We start from the raw sequence: 21,553 nt of genomic DNA, 5'->3' as shown, positions 1-21,553 counted from the left end.
CTGCTGTTTGGGTCCCACTAAGTATAAAGGCATTTTTGCATGGCACCAAGATCTGCTTTGTAGTACTTTATAGCAACAATAGGTGAATAATTATAAGATCTTCAAAAAGAAGATAAACTTTGCTAAATTTAGACAAGCTCGGTAAAGTTTTGCGATCTCTCTCATATAAGGGCTACTGTAAACAGTTTTAGATCCAGAAAAGTTGCAGTTTATGTATTTTATCACGAAAATAAAGGTAGAGTTGCAATGTAGAGTATCTAATGGCAGGCCCAGCTCTGTTTTAATTTAGAGCTTTACACGAAGAGTGGTCGTAAAAATTTTCCGATTCAATTCATTTCCAATCAATGCTTGGCCTCTAACATGTCAATGTGCCAAATTTTCATACAAGTATTTCGGACCTTGTGCTCAGTGCGGTAGAGTTTACTTTGATCGTAGCTATAGCGAGTGCTCAGTCGATAAAGGCTTAACACTTACCGATTGGGCACACCCGCATTAGGCTACAGCTCTATTTTTATGTCCTTCACTGAAGGATGAGGCGCGCATTCATTTTGTCAAAAGGTTTGCAACGCCCAGAAAGAAGCATCAGAGACCCTGCAAAGTATATATATTTTTGATTAGACATGTTCGCCTGTGTAATGGTCTTGGTCTTTTACTCATTACTCATAAACCATAGCAGATGAATGTACAAAAATTTGAATTCATATTCTATGGGCGAGAAAAAATTGACCACGCCAGTCCGTTATTATAGTGTATCAAAATTTAAGTTTTTTCCTTTACCTTTATACCTTTATAAGGCGCAAAAACAAGCTTCAGAACTCTACAAAGTATACAAATTCTTGGTGAGTTTCAAACTTGGAATACAGCTAAACAAATCTGTCTGTTCGTCTGGCCACATGTCAATCTGCGCAACTGTGTAGTATTTGTGATAAACCTTCTCCCATTAGCGGAAATGGAAACATCGCCTACAAATCCGCAAAAGATTTTGAAAATAACGCCTACAACGCCCACATGCCTATGCGATAAAAAATTTTTATTTTGAAAATAGAAAAAACAGCCGCTCCCTCTCCATATAATAAGGTATAAGAGTTTAATTCTTTTACTTTTTTGTGGTTTTTAGGACAACGATGATTCGATTGTTTCAACTCGAGATTATTTTATTTTTCCTCATTTCTTTCGCATTCTCATCATGTTTCGCGAGAATAGGAAACATCTCCCAAGCGTTTGAACACATAAAAAAAAAAAAAAAAACAGAAAAAAAGAACATGAACAGATGTCAGAAACACAAACAAATGGACAGATGGTCGGACATGCTTCAGTTCAAAAAATCACAATGAACCGATTTTGAATTGATATAACTAATCTATCTCAAATCTTTCGAGTCAATGCATGCATCCACACATACTTAAACTAAATACGAAAGATCAAAGAAGAAGAAATCGACGAACAATAATGGTAACAGTGTAAGCAGAAATATAATTCGAGTTCCGTAGAACGACGCAATTAAAAATATTATATTATAGTGCATTTACACAAAATGTCTACAAATCAGTCTATATCTATATATTAATTATCACTTATTATTTTTTTTTACCTAATTCCACACAAAGGTAAATACAATTTAAAAATTTTAATTGATTATTAATAGCATGCAATGCAAAAAAAGCAATAGCTTAACAGTTAAACGATCAAGCGAGCTTTAATCTACGTGATTGACCGATAAGTGTGGAGAAATAAAAATATTTTTATGCTAATTGACTCCTGGATATATACTTTGCCCTTATTGATCGTAAGATTAGCAATCTGCTTGATTAAAATGCGAACAGCGATACGTGATCCGCTGGGCTTAAGAACAACTTCCCTACCTATCTTATGGAGATCACAATTCAAACTGTAAATTTCGTTCGAGCCGAAGTTTTTCTAGGACAATAATTTATCCGTAACACATGCATTACAGACCTGTATTTACATAAAGTCTTTCCAGTCAAGGGGCCAGCAGTAACCATACGACAACGTTTCTTTTTAGCTGATAAGATTTTAAGTACGTAAGACGGTGAATTTTTATACCCTACACCACTTGTGTTACAAGGTATATTAAGTCCGTGCGAACGTATGTAACATCTAAAAGGACCACCTTTTATTGTACTGATAAAGAAAATATATAATACTTCGGTCTGTCCGTCTATCCATGGATTTTTGTGTTCAACCTACGAGTCGTAATGTTCACGACATCAATGAAATTTGATGCGGTGACGTTCTTTGATCCAGGGACGAACGCTATTGAAAACCATTAGGATCGGACTACTTCTTCGACCAATTCCCGTACAATGCGTTCTTTTGAAATTATTGACGGGCCCGATGCGTTGTACGAACAGAATTCATCGTCTGAGCCATTACGCATAAAAAGAAGAACTTCTGTGCATCGATAAGCAAAAATGTTAAAATCGAATTGTTGTACACTACACCATACGAGGATATGTCGAGTTTGTGGTCATATATGCAACGCTCTAAAGTGCTTGAAATAGACCTAACTTCTATTATAACAAAGTCGCTTCTACATCGCTTTCTAAATCGATTCCAGCTACGCCCGTCTGTCCATCTGTCCCAATGTCAGTTTGTTTGCCTTCCTATCGGTCTTGTTTTCCTAGGTGAAGGAAACACTTGATCGGGTCTTTTCGCCAGAATTCAAGCACGTGCACCACTTATTAAATTTATGCGGACGTACGTAACAAGCAGAAGGTCTTACCATAGACTCACTTTTTATTATACCTATCGATTCAGAATCATATTCTGAAATATGAAAAATTGCGACCAGAAAATGACTCTGAGCCTTTCTGTACATCTTGTCTTCTTTTCAGATACTTTGACGAAATATAACACATTGACATATTTTGACCCAAAGAAGGATAATGTTAATAATACTGGACAATTTTTTTAGTAGCGTATTTAAAGCTATAATATATTTACTCCCTTTCAAATGTATTTTCTTTAAGGAACTTTAGCAAGGCAATAACGTTTGCAAGTCAAGATTTCCCATTTTACAATTTTATCTATTATCCATACTACTATGTTAAGTATGATATATAAAAGTGAGTAAATTTTCGTCAAGATTTCCCATTTTACAATTTTACCTATTATCCATACTGCTATGTTAAGTATGATATATAAAAGTGAGTAAATTTTCGCTTGGCTGTATATGCATTTATTGCTTTATAACGAGATAAGGTTAGATTCCCTTTATGTAGCTAAGATTCATATATCCTTCAATAGTAGTTCTATAAACTTTTATGGCACGTTCCATTACAACTGCTAAACGATTCATAAAATATTTAGTTTCACATATGAGCACATAAAAGTTTTTTATAAAAATAAATAATTCACACGTACTCATGCATGCTATGTATCTAGGAATAAAGTCAATTATTTATTTTATATTTATTACAAAAATATGCAGTTACTGGCAAATAGTTAGTGAGCAAAAAGCAACAAAAAAAAAAAACCAAAATATTGCCAAACAATTAGTTTATGTGCATACAAGAGTAACGAGCCGACTAAAATGAAAAGATTTTTCAATTTTGTTTTAATAAAATTTACTTTTTCATTTAATAATTGAAATCAATGCCATATAGGCTATGCGTGATATATATGCAGAGAGATAGATAAGTCCCTTCTGAACCGATTCGTCATCGTACACTACTTGTGGGTATATTAAGTTTTTGCGGATATAGATAACGCCTAGAAGGGCTTAAGACAGATCCATCTGTCAGACTAAACCTGTCTGTCTGTCAGTGTCTGTCTACGAACGGCCGCAATTTTCGAGATATTTTGATGAAATTTGATGCACTGACATGCTTCGACCCAACGGCGAACGCTATTGAAAATGACTCACTTCTTCTACCACTCCGCGTACAACGCCTTCTTTTGAAATGCCGTTAAAAAATTACAATTTTTAAAATTTCTCTGCCCAAGTGGCTGATTAGTAGTATTTCGGCATTCTAGATGGAAAGTATGCCTTTCCATGAAAATAATGTGAAATTTTCGTGACGAAAGTGATGTAGGATGTTTAAAAGTCGGCCTTGCTTGATTATAATATTCTTATTTGGATTTTATAAAATATTCAAAATAAAATTTTAGAATAATTACTAGCAAACGTCAGCAACGCTGCAACAGATATTACTCTAAGACCACTGGAAGGAAAAGAAAAAAAACCAGAAAATATCACTCGATTATGATGCTTCCCAGTAGGATAATGCAGCGCTGCATTCTTTGGTTGTTGGCGCTACAATTACTTGATTCGGCAAGCCGTGCACGATTTTGTTGTCACAATATGTCTTCGATAAAATTACTTTATCAGTGCATTTTGATATACGATCCACATAATTCCCATTGTATGTCTTTACTATGTTAATATCGTCTACCTTTGACGGCAGATGTGCTACCTGCTGGCTCTTTGACCGCGGTTTTCAATTTATAAAGCGCGAAGGCGCCTAAGTTTTTTAATTTTACTTTCCATTATTTAATTTCCTTTGTTTAAAAAGCAAGAATGAAAAACATGCTGCAAAGGACTGCGCCTTACAGGTTGGTAGCTCTTGACCAAAAAATTCTGTGGGTGATATGAAATTCTTTGTAAAAGTAAATAAAATCTTTCCGCAATCTCCGATACTGTCAAAAAACATGACAATGTACTCGTCATCCAGAGCGTGGCTTATCAGAATGGTCGAAATTATCTATTTGGACTTTTACGAACCATCTTCTGCATCCGAAACTGTACTGCACGGAACACTTGCAATAACAAGCTTTTTACAAGCTTTTATAGCATTTCTGCATTGTTGTAATTCGTAGAAAACACGGCGACGTAAACGAAGTTTATCGACAGTCGTGGGCACCTAATCGCGTCTCACTTAATCCTAACACAAATTATTTTCGTTGCGTGACTTAGCATTTGGCCTTTGCCATTAGTTCGTATATTTCCCCACACCAGCATGGCTTTCGCAAAGGGCGATCTACGGTCACTAACTTGTTAGAGTTTACTTGTCATGTTTTCAATGCTTTTTCTAGTCGCTCTCGCACAGATGTGATATACACTGATTTAAGCAAAGCGTTTGATATGGTTAACCATAACTTACTTATCTTTAAACTCCAAGCCTCGTGCTAGCCTTTCTATTTAGTGAAATTTGTATGCTCTTAGCTGCACAGTAGATAATTCAGAGTTTTGATTAACTTCATCACCTTGGATGAATCCCCCGCGACGTCTGGCGTACCTCAAGGCAGCTATGAGTGGGGTGATTAATTCCAGCCAGATCTTAATGTATGCTGATGATGTGAAACTGTTTTCTTCCTTATTTGTAAAAACATCAGCTTTAAAGTGACTTGAATAGTTTGGTTGCATGGTGCTCTTTAAATCTTCTGAAACTAAATCTAAATAAATGTAAGAAGCTTTTGTTTCTCAAGAAGAAAGTCATTCATTACTCACTATTTCATTGATTCGCATAGGTTGGACGACGTCGCTGCGTCTACAGATTTAGGCGTTTTATTTGACCATAGACTACGTTTTAAATTGCATATTGAGCTTTCGTTAAGCAAAGCTACGTCCGCGCTTGGTTTTATAAAGAGGTGGTCCGAAGAGCTTGATGATTCTTCCACTACGGAAAGGTTGTACATGTGTTTGGTTAGACCTTTACTGGAGTATGCCTCTGTTGTGTGTTTTCCTTCATATAGGTGCTAGGTGTAGATTCAATTGAATCTGTTCAAAAGCAATTCTTGAATTGGGATCCGATTGCCTCCCTTCCCCGCTATGAGAATAGGTTACCTCTGTTGTCCTTACCGTCTCTCGAAAAACGTAGGTTTGTTCTTGGCGTTTCCTCAGTAATCAAAGTAATAAATAATGCTATTGACTCGCCTACATTACTTGGTGGAATAAGCTTTAATATCCCTAACCGCTTCTCTAAGCACTTTATCTTGATTAAGCTTAGTCAATGTAAATATAATTATGAGCTGTTTGCAAGAACCTAAACGACGTCTATCCCTTATTCTCATTATCGGACTCTTTAAAGTCCATTAAAGCGACATAGCTTAATACGCGTGATTTACCTATGTCTTACTTAAAATAATTCTTAACCTTAAAAAGTCATTATAATTCGAAAATTAATTGTTGTTAACTATTATCGGTTGTCAAGCTTATGCATGTTTGCGATGGCTTAGGAGTTCATTTGCAATGTGTTCAAACTACTATTTTTGATGAGATTTGGTATAGTGATATATTTGACGAACGCTATTGAAAATGGTTCGGATCGGTCCACTTTTCCGACCACTGCTACTGAAAAGCCGTTATATGGAAAAAGATTGCAATTTTCAAAGTTTCTTGGCTAAAGCGACTACGTAGAAGTACTTTGGCATTCTAAATTAGTTTGAAAATTTTGGACCGACTGGGGAAATTTTTGAGTACCTCTCATATATAACGAAAACTGATGAATATCATATCGTATTAGTGATTTAATAGAAAAAAATTAATTGTACCAAATTTCGACCATCTTGGTCTATTTTGCAACTCCTACCCTGATAAGGATTTTTATAAAAATTGACTCTTTGTAGGGCAGAAAGGTCTAAGGTTTGATATGTTGCGATTTTGACTCTTAGTAGTAATTTCATGCAAAAATAAGAACAATAATAAGTGGGTGCGCTCCTGGGCGTTAAATATGTCCGCAGAAACTTAATCTATCCTGTACTATAAGCGGTGTAGGGTATAACTAAACATGGAAATTTTAAGAACTACAGTAACTCTTGTGAGCAAATCACCAATGAGGTGAGGCCAATATATTTTTCCTACCTTCTATGAAGAACAGCATACGAAAGGGAAAGCGTTATCTAAGATTTGCAAAATCAAGCTCAAGATTACTTTGCTAAAATACTTTGAAAGTGTAAGTGGTTCTTGTTAGCCGGATACCATGAACGAAACCTAGCAATCTTCCTTCGTGTTTATTAGTTCTACCCTAAACCACTTGCGGTCCAAATGTATATTTAGTTTGTGCGGATGTATGCAATACCCTGGAAGATTTAGTATAAAATCACCTTTTTCTACCGATTGATTTAGAAAGTTATTCTAAATTTTTCTGTCCATCTGTCTGTTATGTTCAACCTATATATCGCAATTTTTGCGATATTTTGATAAAATCCGGAACACTGATAAGTTTTGGCTCAAGGGTGAACCCTATTGAAAATGGTCTGGATCAGAACAATATAGCAATTTACTTTGAATAACAGGTGGGCGATATAGGGCATAGAGGTGTGTCTCCCTACAGCCATAGTATCTCAAACATTGCGCCTTATAGGTTAAATATAGCGTAAAATAGTAGGGACAGACGGACAAACAAACAAATATAATATCAGGTGAATCTACCGCATGTCCCTCTATGTATTGCTTACCTCTGCATACAAATCTAATGTACTCTGGGCCACAAGTGGTATAGTGCATAAAAAGAAATAAGAAATTTTTCACCAACATCTACTAAAGAGTGCAAGTCAAAGTGATTGTGAACAAGTAAAGCACGTCTCCCCATTCTTAATTTTCACCTTTTTATCAAAATTTCTCTTACTATGGAAGCCAAACTTGCCCTCCTCAGAGATTTCATTACGGAGATGCCAACTACATCAATACTACTTCAATTTGGTTTGAATGTAAATGTTATATCCTCCCATTATGTTGTTAAGGAATATAAAAATATATTGTTAAGTTTTGAAAATTTTTCTGTTAATAAATTAAAAGTCGGATTTTTATATATTTATTTTATCTTTTTTTTTTTTTTTTCTCGGATTTATTGTTAATTTGCTTCGTTACAATATTAAAGTAATTACTTAACGTATCCTTTGTTTTGTAATAACCAAAGAAAACATATGTATTAAAAAAAAAAAATATTTTTAAAAGTTTTTCACTTTGAAAAGCTTTTTAGTTATTTAAAAGAAAATATTTAAATTATGTAAATATTAATTAATAAAATATGTTTAAAGCTTTTTTTCACCCATCACCGTGAATGCGTGCGGGATGCCATTATATTTGGTAATATAATTAGATAATTCGGAAACATGAAGAAGAAGAAAAATTAAATACTGACAATTGATCCGAATGGTGAAAAGCATTTTTAACGCTCTTAAAAACTTTGTTAATTTAAAAATAAAAAATTAATCACAGAAAATAGGTTGTATTTGTATTCAAGTATTCTATTCGAAGACAGTCTCTACGGGTTCCGATATGTCAGGAAGTGGGAAAATATATGAACCTAGTCACAGATACACCCTTCAATCCTTATTAAAAGTAAAAATCGAAAATTCTTGCAACCAACAAAATATATATCGTGATCAAAAATTAATGAGAATTTTCAAATTGCTTTACCTGTATTTCGTGTATTGAAACGGTTTCTACTAAGTTCTTTTAGCAACAGTTTACTCAATGACGTACAAGAGAATTCGCAGACACTTTTTAAGCCTGCTTTATATTTGCCAAGAGAAAGAAAAAGGAAAAAAGGGGAAAGAAAATCTCTTTAGCGGATTCGAAAACTTTTCAAAAACTCATCAGGACCATTTTTTTAATTTATTTAGAAAAAATCCGCCTTCGTTGCTTTTGCTCTTGTAACAACGATGAGTTTTTGAAGGATGGAAAGGTTTGCAGGCAGGTCAAGAACATATCCCTGAGCCTGCGCATGTCCATAACTGACGGAAATTTTGTTAAAAATCGAAGAAATAGTTCTTCAAAGTTACAGATGGCTGGTATTCAAAATCCATAAGGAAAGGCTGCCTGGCACATCAAGAAGATACGTTTGGGGATGGAAGAAATTGCTCTTCGTTGTTGCAGAATAACTGTTAAGGAAATCGTTGGAAAAATAAAAATTTTATAGGGGTCATGCTAAACAAGTTTTACTTGACTATGAAATGAGGCTTGTGTGTGTGGTGTCATAACGATCGTTTTCCACATGGCATGGCTCTCATGACTTTTTCTTAGCGAAATTCAAAACGAGTTTTCAACCCGAATTTTTAAACAAACAAATTGTTAAATCGAAATAAGTTTTAAAACAAGGGCCTTTCCCATCCAAGTTATTCTAAGGATGAGCAATAGCGATGAACGACTCAGTATTAAAGACTCTTAGATTGTAGTGAATCAAAAATTCTCGTTATATTTTGATCAAACTGCCTATGTGTTAAATATTTGGTATGTTGCGTTAATCATAATCAAACCAATACTCAATCGCCCGGGTCATAGGATTTTCATAAATTAAAATGACAAAACTGATATTAACTAAGGTTCCCCATGTTAGTCACTCAAAATTATGAATTTTGCAAGCTTTTGAGTAAACTAAAACTTGTTTACTGTACTATCTTATAACATCGTATAAAGAAAACGCTTTACCTTCGAATTCTTATTGAAACAGAACTTAAGAACTCTATAAAACGTTGCCAGTTTTCTGCCTATTTAAGGCAGAGACATTCCTCAACACTTCTATCTATGATCTAGTTAACAAAATTATATTACGGATCCTCAAGATAGCCGATAGTAATGACGTAGTTATTTTCCACAAGAAAGAGTTCCTACCAAAACTTACAAATTAAAGAAACCATAGTTTCCTTCATAAGAAATGTCCGTGGATGCAATGTGAACGGAAAAGAAGACGTAACACGTCATTGGTACTATAAGACAAGGCACAAAATATATTTTGTAAGCCATGACCAAAGCATCTGAGATTAAATTATAAGATCAAGCATTAATTCTACCGAGAAAAACAATCAAGACGCTATTCACCCCCATTCAAAACGAAAAAGTAAGGAATTACCTGGATCCTATACGTCATAGCGGTTATGGTAAGGTACGCACCCGTTCCTAAGGCAAACCAAGAAATTTGTTTCCTAAAAAGTAAAAGCGAAGTCATAGACAAGTTCAAGGAACGCACGAAAAGCGGTAGTACATGTTCAAGAGTCAGATCTTTGCAATGGTACCGAATAGCAGGTCAATAATAAAATAAAAATATTATTAAAAAGCGCAGATAAAGGGCGCACGCACACCATATAATACGCAGCATAATGGAGTAGAGCAACGATCGTAGACGTGGACATGACTCAACTCACCCGACATTAGAAGCCGTTGCCCGTTGTAAAGTTTAAAAGGCGAAAGAGAACGCTGGGCATATTTGAACAATAACCACTTCTTAAAGCACATAAATGAACTTGGGTTTCAATATTGATTGCGATACACCTTCATACAAAACTTAAATATTTTTGCGTCATTAAGAAGCATATTAACTGCAGAACAATTTAGATACAAGCTACCGAAACACTTTATTTTCATTAAAGTCCCTCACAACGGAATCTAATCTTTCAGGCATTACAAGCAAGTTTCCGAAGTTTGAGAATTTATGTTACGAATTTATAAGCCAAGTATATATGTATAAGTAATTTTTAAAACTATCATGCTAAGCAAAGTAGTTCGGAAACTTACACTCATGGTGCACCTACAAATTCTGGAAAGACATCCGATGGGTATAAGTAGGCCTTTATATATTTATGACACCAGCCCTCCACCCCCACTCCCAAATCCTATAAACCAAAAAAAAAAAAAAAAAAATGGTTACACACCTCTTAACGCGAACCTTTAATAATTACCGCTCAATGGGTTAGGTATTTGCGGGCGCATAACGAACACTTCCAAGCTTGACTTGTGGTCTTAAGCCATGCGGCTGGTTTTCAGCTTCAATTTAAACGTCTGAAGGTCGTAAGGTGAGTTAACACCCCGACAAACCTGTACAAAGTTGCAAAGTCCGGAATATATACATATATATATATATATATATATATATATATATATATATATGAACAAACTAATATAAATCTGTCGTAAAAAGCCGAGAATAATATTTTAAAAATAGTTGAATTAAGACTTGGCCAAACCTGGTTAAATTTGCATCCAGTTGCAAGTCGAACAGGAATATATGCCTTACGATTTTTGGAAGAGCAAAGAAAAGGAAAAACCGAGAATAATATTTTCCAAATGATTTCTTCGTTCATGTGGGCATATATAGTATAACCTGGATTACTATGTAATTGTAAGCAGCTGCTTCGTATTGATTGTGCGTGAAATCATGGCCCATTGCACCCGCTTTTAAACCCCGGTCTGTGCCAAACAATTTGTATACATAAATACATAACAGATTATATCTGATACATATATATGCATATGTATGTATATAACAGATTATATCAATGTGTGTAGATATGCCATATGCATGAGTATATATATTATTTAATATATTCGGCAATTTTCGGTAATGGGTGGCTCGAAAAAAAAAAAATTTAATTTAAATCAAATTTAATTTTAGAGCAAAGAAAAGCAATTGTAGAGTCTGCTTTTTTGCCCTTCTTTTTTTTTTAATTTTTACAAATTGTCTTTCTTTCTATTCTCTAATTAAATAAATAAATATTGGGTAAATAATAAATGAGCAATGGATGTATTTAAGTCTGCGTGTATGTTATGTTACACAATTGAATATTATTTCAGTACAGTGGTAAACATACTATTAATTAAATATTAAATAAAATAATATATATATATATATGTATATATGTACGAATATATATATATATATATATATAGATATATATATATTTATATATATATGTATGGCTGGCTTATTTACATATTTGGTTATAAACATTAACACATAAGTATAAATTTTAACTTTTAATTACTTTTTTATATAAAGTTATTAAATTAATTTCTATACAATATTCAAGTTTAATAATCAATTCTATATTAATTTCATTTATATTTCAATTAGACTTTTACCGTTATTGTTATTGTTTGTTACTGTGTGTGTGTGTGTGTTTGTGTTTGTGTTTGTGTGTGTGTGTGTGTGTGTGTGTGTGTGTGTATGTGTATTTTGTCGTGATTGTAAAATGTACACGTAAACGAAAATTCGTTTATATTATTATTTTTATTTATTTATTCTTTTTTTTTTACAAGTTTTGTTAAATATTTAAATAATAATTATTAATATTTCCTAGATTTAATTGTTTTAATATTTTGTTTTTTAATTCTATTTTCTCATTTTTAATTCTTTTAATATAATAATAACGAAACCCTAAAAGGGATTTATATTTACATTAAAAATTCTTAATTGAAAACTAACTGAATTAATTTTTATTAGATATTAATTTTCGTATTCTCTACATTATTTTAGATTCATTTTAATTAAAAGCGAAAGAGAAAAAAAGGCAGAGAAACAAATGAGACTTGTTTACCACAACCGTAAAATTGTAATTGAAAACAAATTTCTGGTTACAAAATGTTTAGTATATTAATTTATTTAATATATATATGTATAGGTATACAGATATATAGATACGTATATACAATATATATATGTATATATATGTATTGTATATATATGTATATGTATATATATATGTATATGTATATATATATGTATATATATATGTATATGTATATATATATATATATATCCTAAATATATATGTATATATATATTGCACATATATACTATATATATATCCTATATATATAATGTATATATATATATATATATAGTTCTTTTAAATGAAATTTCAATTCAATTGATATTGAGTTCTATTTGCCTTGCATTGTACTGATTAATAGAAAATCATTCCTTACTTTGTTAACGTTTAGCCCGTTGCAACAAACATTAACTAAAATATTGTATTTTTTTATTGCGTAGTTTTGCTTTTTTAAAATATTTGGTCTGAATAAAATATTTACTAAAATTAAAATCAAAATTATAAAATTTGATATTAATTTTACTATTGCCGCTGCTACTACTGCTGCTGCTGCTTTCGGTGCTGTTCTTATTGTTAATATTAATCGTAAACAATTGTTTTTAGAGGACGTTGGCTAGCTTGCAGGCGCGATACTTGTGCTATTGTCATGATTGAAATGTTCACTATTTACAATCACTTGCACAACATAACCGCTTTGTATATTACATTCCTCGATGGGTACTTTGTCACCCAACAATTTACCGCTGTAAAACCAACGTTGACAACATGCCTCAACACCTTCGAGAGCCTATAAGTACATAATAGAAGATATGTATATATAACTCGCTTTAATAATTAAAAAGAAGTAAATAAACTATAGTGGGACACGGGACACGGGCCACAGTTAAATGCCCTACATCATTTTGGTTATTCATGTAACAATTGTTCAAAATAAGATGTTATATGGGAAAGGGTTGAAAAAGTGATTCGATCCAGTTCATTTTTAATAGAATTCATCCTTGAGCCAAAATATGTCATCCAGATTTCATCAAAATATTTCAAAAAGTGTGTTATGCAGCATGAACGCAAGAAAACAAGACGGACGGTATGCACGGACCGACTAAGTAACCGAGTAAATAAAAACCCTCACTGCGAAGTCAGCATTCGCGGTTCAAATCTGAAGGTAGGTAAAGCTTTCTTCAGTCGTAGCTATAGTGAATGGCAACTAAAAATGTCATAGTAGGCAATGACCCGCTAATAAATATCCTACACCACACTACAGTTATTTACATAACGACCCTTCAAACTAGGACGGAATTAAGAAAATTGCTCAAGAAGGCGGTCCAGTCCGGTCCGAACCATTTTCAATAACGCTCGTCTTTGCGTAAAAAGCTGGTCTATGTGCCAAATTTCATCAAAATATCTAAAAAGTGTAGCCCTAGACAAGCCAAACAAAAAAAACGGAAAGATGGATGGATAAACGGATAGAAAATCGATTCAGAAAGGGATTCTGAATATATCCATATTCTCCAAGTCCTCTTATGTGATACCCATATCGCTGGCATTATTAGGAAAAAATTAATCACGGCCTCTACCATATTCATTTTAAAATTAACCCACTTTTAGGCAGATTGAGGAATGTATAAAATAGTTTTAAACATTCTGTCTTATTTACTTTATGATAAATAAGCATAAAATTTCAAAAAAGGGGAAAAAAAAAAACAAAACTTAATCACTTCTAACTTTGTGTGGGCGGATATTTTCCATTTTTGCGCGTAAGGAGTAAAGAGCTTCGTAAAGTAGATGTGGAAAATTTGAGTCTTCTATCTTTTATAACTTCTGACTAATGAGCAAGAACCCACAAATTTTTTTAAGAAAAACCAAGTTACGTTCAGTTTATGCTCCACTGCGGGAGCATATCTGCTCTGACCAATTTAGCCCATTTTGAATACCAAACTGCGTGCAAAAACTTCGAATGCTTCTACCAAATTTGAAGTCGATATTTCCATCTTTGCGACCAGGAGAGCGACAACAACAAACACCGTACAGACGGACAGACATGGCTAAATCAACTCAGAATTTCACGCTTATCAAGAATATTTACACCTCCTAGGATATCTGAAGATTTCTTTTGGGTGATACACACCACCCAAGGATAGGGGATTGTATTCGTTTTATCAAAACGTTCACAACGTCCAAAAAGAGATTTCGGAAGGAAACTCGCGTCAAGTAAAGGATATATGACACACTTCACGCATGCACATACACAGACAATGAATTATATGCAATCAAGCATCAAATTCTGAATAGATTTGTCGAATAGACATGCCCATCCGTCCATCTACACGTAATGTTAGCAGCAAATATTCTTTTGGCCGCAAAAATTGATCTACTCGCTACTTGGTAAGAGCCTGCATTCAGGTTATGCGACCATTTGATGAAAGCATACTTGCACAATGCAACATGAATTGCGAACGCCTCTGGCTGTACGATTTTATACTCGTTACCCATAAACTACGGCAGACGTATGTGCGTATTCCGCGTGTATTTACCAGCCACGCCCACTTAATATTATAGAGTATGAAAATTTAGGTTTTTCGGTTTTTTTTTTCTTTTAAGATCATTCGATCACAATAGAGCATATCGTTCTTATTTGTTAATATTGTCAACGTATTGCCGTAAGAAATGCTTGAGGGATTAAATTAAGTTAAGAGCTGTTGTTACAAATTGCAGACAATCCCCCTGTTTATCTCCGTACCTATGAAGCATGGTTTCGATACACAGCAAGGTTTGTACTTGCAGTTAAGCGATATAGTTGAAAGAAAACAAAGAGAAAAAAAAACAAAACTTTGATGATTTGGAAATTAAAAACAATTAGTTTTAGAGACTACGTAACACTTATTCCCTAAATCCTCTTGCACCTGTAAATATGCAGCAAACTAACCTGAAGTTTCTTTTTACATTGGCCAACTGTATCTTTTGAGTACACGGGTAGTTTAATGTCCGACATAGTGGAGGATACTCTTAGCTTTAGGAATATTTCATTGCCGCCATCAACTGGTTCCGAAAATTCGGCCGGCGAATCGCGACCATTTTCCTCTTTAACAATGTTTATAGGATACGATAAACAGTAGATCGGCACTTTATATTGTGTGCCCAACTCATCATAACATTCAGTCAGGTAACTGTAAAGCAAAAGAAAACAATTAGAACACGTTAATCAATAATAATTAATTTTTTAATTGCATGCAGGCATTTATTATTTATTATTAACGCGCTTATCGCATTTCAATTTATAAACGCTAAGGTATTCATATGAAAAATGTAAATACGAAAATACCTAAAAGGTTTGCTAAGCAAATTAATTTTCCAATCTCCTAAAATAAAAAAAAAAAATAAATAAAAAAATTTAAATATTAGATTAGCTTACATAAAAGAATGAGGATGTTTAGTAAGTATTCTTTTTAAAACAATTTCTATTTATCAAGGCAGACACTTGTCATAGACCATTTTAATGCCCGATTGTATAATGTCCAAGTTTGAACTCCTAATTGCTAGGTACATTTTATTACCTAGATTGGATTGAAGGTTAGATTGAGGTTGAAAGAAAGTCAGTATTGACGAAAATATTGAAAATCATATCATTTTCCATTTAGACTTTCTTTTCCAGCAGCTGCTTAGATTTTTAGTCCCGTTGGAGAAGAAAAAGAAAACGAAACCTTAGCCTTAATATTCTACAATTAAAGCTGTAATCATTTGTAGGGTAGCTTCACTCACAAAGGGCAAAATCAGCACTTGAAATATATATACATGTATACATATATATATATATAGTAGGTGTTTGCAGAAGTTTTGATCAATAACCTCTACAAGTAAAAGTGATAAAAAAAAAGGGAAATAACAATGCAGACAAGGGATGAATTCGACAGTTTTGATCTTCCTTTACATAAAATAACAGCTTTTCATTTAATATTACTGATTTATTCAGCGTATGCCGATGGTAAATAGGAAGCGCTCAAAATTCTTCTTCTCTTTAATTCCTTACTTTTGTCGCTCATTTCAAGAAACCTGCAGCCGTAGCCCACCAAACATAATCAGAGACTTATGGTGAGGCTGTTCCATCACATCTCAATTGTCGGTTTTGGTTTCAACAGTTTAAAAGTGGCAACGTGAACTGATTGAAAATACCATTTTTTCGCCACTTATTGCAAGATTTATCCAGGACACACTGTTGCAGCTCATATTGGAAGTTCTGTCACACCCAGCGCGGTCACCAAATATGGCATCGCTTAATTACCGCTTGCTCAGATCGATGCAAAATGGCTTGGTTGGCATACCGGTTCGCAAAATCGAAGAAGGACGAAAATGGGTCGGTGGGTGGATCACTGCCAAACCAATGTAAATTCTTTCGACACGATATCGCCAAAAATATTGTAAGATGTTGTAGGCAGCGTTGAAAACTATTTTAGTTAACATATATTGCACCAATTTTCCACAATAAACGCCTTTTTGAAGTGAAAAATGATCAAAATTTTTGCAACCACCTAATAAACGTTCTAACCGTTGAGTGGAGTATCAGCATGAATTGTACTCAAAAATTGTTGAGGTTAAAATTATTATCGGTTCTTTTTTTGATAATTGTTGAATGAATTCCGAAGTTGATGAAAAGATGGTAATTAAGTAAAGTGTGGGCTAGTTATACCCTACACTACTTGTGGCACAGTGGTAACTTAATACGGTGCGTATGAAACAAGCAGAAGGGCTTAAGAAGAACCCATTTTTTATTATACGAATCGTTATCTGAATTGATCTAAGCCTGTCTCTCCGTTTGATGACTCTTCATGTAAATTTGTGTCCAAGTTACAAGTCGCAATTATTGAGATACCTTGATCAAATTTGATACTATTGAAAATGATTCGAATCGGTCCACTTCTTCGACCACTCCCCATATAGCGCCATATTCTGAGAAGTCCTTATGTGGGAAAGAATTTTAATTTTCAAAATGTATCGGATATGGTCAATTTTTTAACACTTTTCTATATAATATCTTATATTGACAAGTCATTACATGAATAACCGTTTCAATCGCAGTGGTTTTGAGGTGTTTAACGGTGAGTCGCTTCCCAAAAAAAAAAATAAATGAGGAAGGCTTGAAAAAATCCTGCTTTCGCATTTAAGGCATTGAAGCGTAAAATTAATTAATATATAATTGATTGATTGGATGACTTCAAGCCAGAATTGACCATTTATATATTTAAAAATATATGCTTTTCATCCTATAATGTTTGGAATTGTAGACAGCGAGCTTATCGACATAAAAATTTCCACTTTCGAAAGGTGTATTAATTCTACGAAGTCTATTTCATATAAATATTCGATCTTGGTTACGGAAATCCAATGGCTACTCCTGGGGGTTTTTTTTTGCCACCTCTAAAACATGCGTAAGAAATCTATGAAATTTATTCTCTTTAACGCGCTTTCCAAACGATTTCAAATATAGGTTGACTGTTATTAAAATGAAAATTTAACTTTCATTGATTTATTGCCTGCTATTTAACCTGTTCGAGAATAGGTTATCTACTCATCTTTATAACACTACAACTACACTTACTATAATTATATGTATGCATACTTAAACTATTGGTACTAATTATATATATATATATGAATAAATTTTTATTATACTTGTGTAAATAAAAGCGCACATACATATAAGCCTATAAAAACAAAGCTAAATTAAAAAAAAAAAATTTTTGTTACTCATTATCATTTTAACAGCGTGATGGAAAAACAAAAATTCATCAGAGAATGTATTGAAATCTCCCAGAGCTCTTGTCTGCAGGATTAATTTAATAAAATTGTAACATACACACGAAAGCAACATCAACTCGTCATAATGCCTATTATGACCAATTGAAGCAATTAGCAACAGGGTTTCATATATGTATTTCAATAAATCTAACCAGCGTAAACAAGGCGGTCATTAAAAAGAATGTGTATTGATGACGACAGACGGACAATAAACACGCTATTTATTATTATGCATATATACATAGGGCTTTTATCGATTTTTAGTTTACTCAATAATGTTAATATATGTAAATGTTTTGTTTGTCCCGTGGATGATATAAACAAAAAGACATTTGACCTTTTTGTTGTCACATAATAAGAACAAAATAAAGCTTTGTGTTCGATTTGATTTTTTTCTTACCCATTCGGTACTGAAACATTTGCTCCGTCTAATATGGCTTGAGCTAATTGAAAATCCAATCCTTCGGCAGCGGTTGTGGCTGCCCTTAAAGCATCCCATATTTCTTTGCGGCCATCAAACGCGGGTGCCGTATCCCAGAATTCATCTCGCTTCGAACGCAATTGACCTTCTGTTAATGGCACATCTGATCGCCAACGTATTGTTTCATGGCATAAAGGACGATTTTTGCGGGCAGCTCCTATTTGGGGTCCTCAATATGCATGAAACCGATCAATTATATATTTATAGTGATGACTGGCTGACAGGTCAACCTTGAACTTACCTGTCGGCGGTCGAGACGCACTGGCCGATGATACACTCACTGTTTCATTATCCCCACTGTAACGTCCCATACAACTGCCCATTTCAGCTGCAGTTTGACTTGTTTTTTATATATTTGCCAGTAATAACGGACAGTTTGGCCAGTTTTTTCTACCTTTCTTTTTTGCAAACTTCTATTCACAGCATATGCGTAAATATATTTCCTTTCTTTCACTTTTTTTTTTTCTTTCTTTTTGAGAAATGCAAAATTTTCACTTCTTGAGGTCACTTGCTTGTCGTTGTCACTGTTTCTGATTCATTCATATTGAATAAATTTTTGTGCGTTTTTCATTATTACTTTGTTTAATTAATTTATTGAAGTGGATATGTTTGAGATACCGTTACTCTGTTAAATTTTGTGTACTTTAAATTTATAATTTTGCTCCTTTGCTTCCCAATTTTTTTTCCTATTAAATTTAAATGTGTATAAATTTGGTAAAATGAATTCATTCTACTTCTAATGCCAGTGTTACCATCATTACGTATAAAATCGTTTGCTGGGTGTGTGATTACCGTATAAGGGATTTTATATAACTAAAAAAAGGAACAAAAAATACTGAGAGCTACAACAGAGATGACACATTTGATTAGTAAAAGAGAACACGTTTGAATATCGTAAATTTATTGGAGAAATTTTTTAAACTTTAATCAATTATAGTTGTTGCATAAATAAAAGTGTAACGATCGCAGACATTAATGCGTTCTTTAATTGCTATCATCGCACCAATGCCTTACTAAACATATAATATAATGCGGTGAAGTATCAGTCACGTAATTGCTCATATAATCAATTCAAAAAAAGAGAAAGAGTTTTTGGGTTTTTCATGAGTAGTTATGACGTATTTTGATCTTATTGATACACACAAACACACATAAGAAAATTAAATGAAAGTTGATCAATGATCGAAAACAATGTTGGTTTGCCAAGGATTAAAAATTCGCTTATCAATCTATATAGAAAAATGATTATTAACTTTACATGAAAAAACTCAACTTTACTAAAAAAAAAAACTGTACAACGAACGCTAAAAGAACCTTACGTTTCCAAAATACGGACTAACATTTAGATGTGTTAAAAGCATTAACGATATCTTCTCTTCTCTGTTGAAGACACAGTTCACAGCTTTTAAATCGGTCAATTCACATCCGTGACAGTCGGGGTAACGTATTAAAACGTAAATGCATTTGCGTACGAAACGCAACAGTATTGAAATAGAACCAATTATTGTTGTTACTACTATCTGGTGCAAGTGTTACTTAATAAAGGTTACTAATATCATAATATTGACAGCACATCGTTTATCAGCTGTAAATTGGCCCATTTTTAATCCATAGAGATAAGAGCAGAGGTGCGTTCCCGCCCACACTTTGTTTGGCCAAGCCAGGACTTAATATGCTATTTAAAACACTTCGTCAGGAATAGCTTCAAGATAACCAAATCATTCATTACATTCTCATAAATTCCAAACAATAGTTACAAATTCATTGTCGTAATCCTTTTAAGATTAAACACTAGTCTATTATGCTGCATTATTTTATATGCTTTTTATACCCATCACCGGAAGATGAAGGGTATATTCATTTTGCTAAAACGTTTGCAACGCCCAGAAGGAATCATCACGGATCCCACAAAGTATACATATTCTCGATCAGCATCCAATTCTAAACCGACTTAAAAATGTCCGTCTATCCGTCTGTCTGTTTGTGGTAAACATTCACATGGCCGCAAAAGTAGAGCTATCGACTTCAAATTTGGCAGAAACGTTAGAAGTTCTTATACACAAGTTGGTATTGAAAGTGGGTCAAATCGGCCGAAAGGCACATCCATAGTACCACGTAAACTGACAACACCTTTATTTTCCAAAAGGAATAAAACAATTGATTTTTCGCCCATTACTCATAAACTATAGTAAATAAATAAACAAAATTTGATCGCATATTCTATGGGCGATGCTGTAACATTTGTGCACAAAAATGGAGAAACTTGATCACACCTAACCCAATATTAAAGTGCATCAAAATCTTTCAATATCTTCATAACGCGCAGAAATAAGCTTCAAAAACTCCATAAAGTGTATGAATTCTTGGTCAGTTTCAAATTAGGAATACACCTAAACATGTCCGCCTGTCTATCTATATGCTTGCGGGACTTTTTAGTATTTGTGGTAAACATTCTTCCGTTCACGAAAATGAAGATATCGCCTACAAATTTGCATAAGAATTTCGAAGTGACTTAAACTTTTCAAAGGACAAAGGCCTACAACGCCCACATGCCTCTACGACAAAAACTTTTATTTTGAAAATAGAAAAAATGAATTGCGCCCGTTCCATATTGTAGAGCATGAGAATTTTGTTTTTTTACTTTTTTTGCCTTTTTTGGGATAAAGGCGATGGGTATAAAAGATTCGTTCACGACCGAATTTTTAATTTTCTTACCTGTTTTTTTGTGAAATATTACTTAAAAAGTCAGCGGACACTTACTCAACCACCTAATAATATATATATATATATATATATATGTATATGAAGAATATCTAAAATCTTTACAAAAATCTCTATTAACTTTTTGAGTAAAAATATTTAATTAAACTTAATTATTAATAAATTTCAAGAAATCGTTTTTAACTAATAACTAAAAAAATGAAGAGATAAGCGTTAACGAAAAATGTCTTACTTATAATGTATTTAATATTAAAAGGAAATGGAAAAGTT

The 21,553-nt window shown here is 33.3% G+C and overlaps 1 protein-coding gene across 2 annotated transcripts; it reads right to left on the bottom strand.

The window, feature by feature from the left end:
- Positions 1-12,816: 12,816 nt before the first annotated feature.
- Positions 12,817-19,255, bottom strand: LOC119638143 (ubiquitin domain-containing protein 1). Of its 2 annotated transcripts, none has more exons than XM_038034800.1 (4): positions 18,804-19,255; positions 18,482-18,731; positions 15,215-15,455; positions 12,817-13,078 (listed from the first exon to the last, which is right to left on the bottom strand). In XM_038034800.1, the coding sequence occupies exons 1-4, from the start codon at positions 18,883-18,885 to the stop codon at positions 12,905-12,907; spliced, it is 747 nt and encodes a 248-aa protein (XP_037890728.1). In that variant the 5' UTR covers positions 18,886-19,255; the 3' UTR covers positions 12,817-12,904. The 2 variants fall into 2 exon arrangements, with proteins under 2 accessions (XP_037890728.1, XP_037890730.1); XM_038034802.1 differs by having other exon boundaries at positions 18,482-18,719; positions 18,804-19,254.
- Positions 19,256-21,553: the final 2,298 nt, after the last annotated feature.

The sequence above is a fragment of the Glossina fuscipes genome, unplaced genomic scaffold (assembly GCF_014805625.2).
Source record: "Glossina fuscipes isolate IAEA_lab_2018 unplaced genomic scaffold, Yale_Gfus_2 73, whole genome shotgun sequence".
Classification (NCBI taxonomy): Eukaryota; Metazoa; Arthropoda; class Insecta; order Diptera; family Glossinidae; genus Glossina; species Glossina fuscipes.
Note: the sequence above shows the minus strand (reverse complement) of the source record. Positions and strands in the feature narration are given on the sequence as shown.

Coding starts and splice junctions, on each gene's coding strand:
- LOC119638143 (XM_038034800.1), bottom strand. CDS start 18,885: ATGGGCAGTTGTATGGGACGTTACAGTGGGGATAATGAAACAGTGAGT. Junction 18,732..18,803: donor TGCGTCTCGACCGCCGACAG/GTAAGTTCAAGG, acceptor ATGCATATTGAG/GACCCCAAATAGGAGCTGCC. Junction 15,456..18,481: donor AATGTTTCAGTACCGAATGG/GTAAGAAAAAAA, acceptor TTTGCTTTACAG/TTACCTGACTGAATGTTATG.